At 42.5% G+C, this 6,496-nt stretch overlaps 1 protein-coding gene across 1 annotated transcript; it reads left to right on the top strand.

Annotated features, from left to right (window-relative positions):
- The first annotated feature begins 515 nt into the window (after positions 1–515).
- dlx5a (distal-less homeobox 5a) lies at positions 516–4,017 on the top strand. Its single transcript, XM_085987134.1, has 3 exons — positions 516–1,119; positions 1,875–2,059; positions 3,377–4,017. Exons 1-3 carry the CDS (start codon positions 606–608, stop codon positions 3,689–3,691), a joined length of 1,014 nt encoding a protein of 337 aa, XP_085843260.1. The 5' UTR covers positions 516–605; the 3' UTR covers positions 3,692–4,017.
- The last annotated feature ends 2,479 nt before the right edge of the window (positions 4,018–6,496 follow it).

The raw sequence follows: 6,496 nt of genomic DNA, 5'->3' as shown, positions 1-6,496 counted from the left end.
CAATTGAAAATCATGTAATAGTGTAAATGCAGGGTTTCTGGGGAACATTTGCATCCATAGTGTGTTGTGTGTTTTTTTTACTAAATTCACTGTTTAAATTAGTTATAGGCAGTCTGAATTCAAAATGCATTTTTATTACCGTGTATACACTCCCCTGTATGAAGACAGGTCGTGGATTATAACTTAATACGGAAACTCTCGGGACTGCTTAAGCACTAAAAAATAGTCGATTATGTCGCTCAAAGCAACAAATTCCGATTCAAAAGAAACTATTGTCAAGGTCTTAATCGGGGGTGGGACGCCAAAGAACAGGAACCTCGAGGTTCTGCGGTTGTCAATTTATATTTTAAAATGTTCACTGACAATCCGTGTGGCAGGGACTTAAGATCAGGTAACCAGGGGAAGCATTAACGCTAACGGACGGCGGTGAAAGCTGCTGTTGTTATCAGAAATTGAACTAATGCTGTTTACCAACAATCGCTGTACAATGTGCCCGTGCTTTTGAATTTGAGTCATATGTTGTTTTGTGTTTAAGCACTTTGTTAGGCATCGTGTTAAACGAGTTGAGCGAGTTAGGGTGTTACTGATGGCTGTTGCACCATCCAATGGAACAGATCCACCCAGTGCGTAATAGCGCAATTAGGGACTTAACCAAGACTTTGCTGCGCCCCAGCCACAGTCTGCCCGGCTCCCTCCAGCACACACAGCCATGTCTGCATAGATTCCTCACACACACGCTCGCACGCATCGACCGACCGCCGTCACATCCTGCAGCTCCCCGGGCCATGACAGGAGTATTCGATCGCAAGGTTCCCAGCATCCGGACAGATCTGCAGGGCACCTTCCAGCACAGCATGCACCATCCGTCGCAGGAATCGCCGACTCTCCCCGAGTCCACCGCCACGGATACGGGTTACTACAGCTCGGGCGGCTCCCACCACGGCTACTGTTCGCCATCGTCTTACGGCAAAGTTCTGAACCCCTACCAGTACCAGTACCACGGAGTCAACGGCTCTGCCGCCAATTACCCCGCCAAAGCTTACCACGAATACAGTTACCCCGGCCACTACCACCAATACGGGGCGTACAGCAGGGCTCCGTCAACATGCACCCAGCCAGGTAAGGAGCCATTTTCCAGTAAGTCCTCTTGCACCGAGTGTCTGTCGTGCAGCCACAGAAATGCTTCCCCCTCCCATCCACCTTCGGAAACTCTTAAGTCTCGACCTCCTTTTTTAGGGAGTTTGCGAGCTCGGCGCGACAAGAATCCCATTCGACAACTTTGTAAATGTGCCCCTGAATCGGTGCGAGGGTGTTTAAATCCTGTAGCATGTTTTGTATAAAGGGTAGGAGCGAGAGAGTCAACCGTAAACCTGTTGAAATGTGTGCGTTGCACAGAAAGAGAGAAATGTGGACAATTTATAAAACAAATATAAATAAATCGCGTTTTCCCATTTCCAGCCCCCGGTCCTGTTCCCCCCGTCCGTATTCAGCGGAGTGAAAGTGTCGATTCTTCAGTGGAGTTTCTTTTGTTTTGCCGGCGGTAAATTCTTGCAGTGAGACATTGGCTCACATTTTTTAACAAAATATGGATGAAAAATAAAATGATAACGTGTGACTGTAATGGAAGGAGTGAGCGACTCTTGCATATTTTCGAGAGAATCATCTCCCGCTGTAGTTTCAGCCCCAGTGACTGGCAGAGACCAGAACCCCGCTCATCTATCCCACACCGAGCCCATTGCAAATCGCGCTGCCTTTTTTTCGGGGCCAATATCCCCATTTTATCTCCCCCCGCTGTGACATTGATGATTGAATCTGACGGGTGAGCGCGTTTCGTTCGGATTTTGAAATCTAAAGTGTGACTTTTTCGATTTCAGAAAAAGAACTCGCCGAGCCCGAAGTCAGGATGGTAAACGGGAAACCGAAAAAGGTTCGCAAACCGCGGACCATCTACTCCAGTTTCCAGCTCGCAGCTTTACAACGGCGCTTCCAAAAAACCCAGTACTTGGCACTGCCCGAGAGAGCCGAGCTGGCGGCATCGCTGGGACTCACTCAGACCCAGGTAAGATCAGCCAGCGATCCCAGGGTCCAGGGATTGGGGATCCAGTATTGGACCCAGGGAATGCACAACACCGCCTCCGAGAACCGCGCCGAGTCAGGTTCAGAAACACAACCGGGTCCAAGAGGGATCGGCGCAATTCGAGCGGGCTGTCACCGCCGATTGTACAATTTGATCGAAAGTGTGCCGTCTCGGCGAGAATAGCACCGATTCACACTCTGAACAAGTGACTGATCGGATCTGGGCAACCCCAAACAAACCCGACGGCAAAGCAGACTCACGCTCAACAATTGAGCTGGGATTGCTTCACTATCCGCGCCTTGCTTAATGCCGCAGACACACAAACACAAATTTAAATACATATACAGTTATTAATACTGTCTATAATTCATGCGGCTCGGCTTCGTTCTGATCGAGCCCCTGCAGAGTAACATTTTTCTCATTAGTTTGCAACTCCAGCGTCTCTCCTCCGCCTCCCTTCATGTGATTTGGGCTTGACCATTCTGTACTTCCAGCTAGACTGAAGATCGGAAACTGTTTTAAGTTTTATTTATATTAAATATAATTTTATTTTCTTTCAGCGACGGGCGGCTGTAATTTGGCAATCAGATTACAAAACTTGAGCGTAATGTTTCATACTTAAAAAGAAAAGTTAACCTCTACCGAACACGGAGTTAAATATTTAAAAGGTTTCCTAACGAGATGTTTCTCTCTTAAACATAGAACATCGTCCTGTGGTTTAGAGACTGTGAGGGGCTTCAACAATGCAAACATCGGGAAGCTGCAGTATATTTTACTTGGGCACATTACAATCTATAATTTCTACTATTAGTCTGTCTCGGCCGTTTGCTTATTTTAACTATTATTATTTTAGTATAAAAATCGCTGTCATGAATTCAGTCCGAGTGCATAGAGCTCATTGGCTAGTAGAACAAAACCGCCTCAATTATAGCGACTACATGGTTGAGAATAGACCGGGCAGTTTTAATATATTTTCAAACGAAGCATTCGAGTGACTTAAAGTGGGGGTGGGGGTGGGGGAGCGAAATGGAGGTGGTTGTAAGTGCACCGATAAACATAAACTGATGTATTGTCTTGCTATGAAAACCCTGAATAGACATTTTTCTTCGGTATTGTGTTACAATGTGAAGGAACTAATAGAAGTGCAGGAGGCCCTGTGGATGGGATAGTTACAATTAGAAGCAGTACAGTCCATTTCGCACGGCAGCGACAATGTGGATCGAACGGTTATAGTCCCACTTTTGTTTTAGGTATTGTATTGTTATTTTAGAAATGAATTATTGCCATTTGTTTTGGCAGGTTAAAATATGGTTCCAGAACCGAAGATCGAAGATTAAGAAAATCATAAAGAATGGGGAGATTCCTCCAGAGCACAGCCCCAGTTCCAGTGACCCCATGGCCTGCAATTCTCCTCAGTCCCCTGCTGTTTGGGAGAGTCACAGCTCCTCAAGGGTTGTCCACGCTCATCAAACCCCCAGCCACAACCCATCCACCGCAGGCTACCTGGAAAACGCCAGTTCCTGGTATTCCAATCCCAGTTCCATTAATTCCCACCTGCAATCTACAAGCTCACTACATCATCCACTAGCTTTGGGATCCGGGACTATTTATTAATCTGAAACACATTCCAAAGTGGATTGATTAGGACCGACAAGCAGTGGAGATATGCAATGAAATGCACGTTTTGTTCAGTCGGAATCAAGAGAAGCCAAACTATCTGACTCTGTACACTCGCTGCATGTAACTTTCTACATTTCAAAGAGGAAAATGGGCTATTTTTCCAACGGACGTCAGGGCGAACTTGGACACTGTCAAAGGTGCCTTTTACTTTTAGGCTACGTCCTCCAACCTTACTGGACTTCCCAGTAACATATATCACTGTACATACGTGTAGATAGTTGAATTAAACTGTATATTCTGTTTAAATAAAATTATTGACACTTCGGACAAAATTATTGTTGGGATTTTATTTGATATAATTTGTGCTGTCAATGTGTTGGACACAAAACTGAATTCTGTAATGATCATATTGTTAACTATAAAACACAATGTTCAGTAATCATACTATGGCAGTTCCAGCGATGGACCAAGGGGTTGACTGTGAAACCATCCGTTACATTTTTATAATAGTTATGCATTAGTTGCATTTTTTAAAGAAAAATAAAATTTGCCTTTCCCTTTTATGGCTGCAACACTCAACTTTCACAATATTTAGTAATAAAATACACACACAGACTTCGAGGAAAGAGCAGATCATATACATTCGAGCACGCAGAGACAAGAGATTCAAATAAGCGAATTCAATTCTAAAGACTTTTTATGTGCTTGGTTGCTATATTTATAGCAGGGGAGGAAAACAGTGACTCTGACACGTTCCATTGTTTGGATATAATTTTAGCTGATATTTTTGAAAAGAGACCTATTTCATTATTCACATGTTTTACCCGGCCTAGAAAAGTACGAAATGATGGTCAAATCGAGTCCTGGTTTAACACTTTGTGCTTCTCACCGAACTAACCTGCAGGTATGTTGGGATTTATAGAGACATGTGGGTAGAACAAATGATACCGACAGGAGGCTAAACGTAAATAAAAGGAACATATAAGTGTGCCATTAGAATAAGAAAGTTAAAATTAAATTAAAACGTGTCGGCCATACACACCACCTCCAATTGAATGCTAATTTAACAATGCAGATTTATGTATTTAAAATTAAGAGTTTTTTCAAGCTGAGCGTGCACTTTTGGAAAGCATTTTCTCTTCAGTCAGAGATACAGACACGTGGAGATGCGTTTACCCTGTAAAGGAAAATAACCAGAGCGAGGTGTGAGTTGGTATTATAGTCATTTCGTGGGAGTATCACTTATTTTCGAAACAGATTTCAAGTCCATCAAAATTAGACAAATATTTCCATTGCACTTTTAAGAATGGAAAACCCTAAACACAAAAAATTGAGTTGTTGGTGCTTCCTCGTCCTAATGTAATCACAAATATTATACTTCGTGGCCTTAATTCCACTCAGCGGTTTTATTTGTTCACACGTATTGTACCGAACGTGACATATTTTGGCAGAAATTAATAAAAAGTATCTCTGTTAATAATAAACTTTCAATAATAAACTGATCTCAAACTCCCACCCGGTTAGTTGTACAAATGGGTCACCGTTCCTGTTAAAAAAATATTAGTGGTAGTATTGTTGCCTGCCTGTCTATTAAAATAGTCAGTCTTCCATTTAAAATGCTAGAGTTCTTAAAATAAATTTTAGTAAAATGGAATTTGAAGTTTGCTAAATGTATGTTTTATTCTTAGTTCGTATAATCATCGGCTTATGTTTATTAAACGGTCCGCAGAAATTGTGCGAATATTACGGCTGATTGCGAAGAGTGTTATGTTCAATTCCGGTTTATATAACGACCCAGGAGCAGATTATTTATTAAATCGGTATAGTAACAGTGTACAGCACAACGGTGACTGAGACAAGTGGATACAGTGGAAATTGATGTCCTAACGTTGATCGCCGCTGACTTTCTATACTTACCAGACCTACATGGTAACTACATTTAACAGCAGAGCTGAGTCAAATAGTGAGACCGAACATATTTCTTGCGCACGTAAAGCGGTGGCTAGTTACTGTTAATAATAACAGTAGAACTAGGCGAATGGATATGGTTCCGTAAAGATGCAAATACAGTATGAATTTAATAAATTATCCATTGCTGATCAACATTCAGCGAGTGAGACCTTTGCGAGATTGCGCGACTGGCCAATGTATGTTTAATATGATTTTTATGTGCTTAGAAAATGGCGCATCCTTAATCGAACATGGAGTGAGAGTAGACATTAAATGTAATCACACGGTTGTATAACATAACACTACTAATAACCCTGGTCGAACCTAAGGAGGTGCATGGAAAATATCAGTTTGCTATAACCGGATCCATATTTATTATTTAGTTATATATTTGAATCCATCAGTAAACGTCGTGTAAACATCAATGTGCGCGGGAGGTGTACAGAACGTGGCTAAGTCTAACTGGCGTTACATTTTCTGCAGTAATGAAAATTATTAGACCGGACCGGGATCTAACTGAATTTAGGTTATCACCAGACATATATTTTCTAATTAAATTAGTCAAGAGATCCGATATCGCAATGAACATAGTAATAAACGAAGGGTGTAAATTCGGTTTGTAAATGTATCTATCTAGAGTGCTGTTCTGTGAGGCGATAGAGGAAACATTTGAAAAGGCGTCCTCCGTGCCTAAGGGCATTTGAGTATTTTGGCTGGGACAGAGGATGGGCTCTTGGTTGTGTTCGTGTTTCTGGTAGCTGGGCTCCCCTGGAGTCTGGCTCGCAGACTTCCCGCAGACTCTTTCTCTTTGTATTGCCCACAATTAGCAGCTTTGAGTGGCAGAGAGGA

The sequence above is a fragment of the Somniosus microcephalus genome, chromosome 5 (assembly GCF_052327205.1).
Source record: "Somniosus microcephalus isolate GS21.2 chromosome 5, FLI_Smic_1.0, whole genome shotgun sequence".
NCBI lineage: Eukaryota > Metazoa > Chordata > Chondrichthyes > Squaliformes > Somniosidae > Somniosus > Somniosus microcephalus.
Note: the sequence above shows the minus strand (reverse complement) of the source record. Positions and strands in the feature narration are given on the sequence as shown.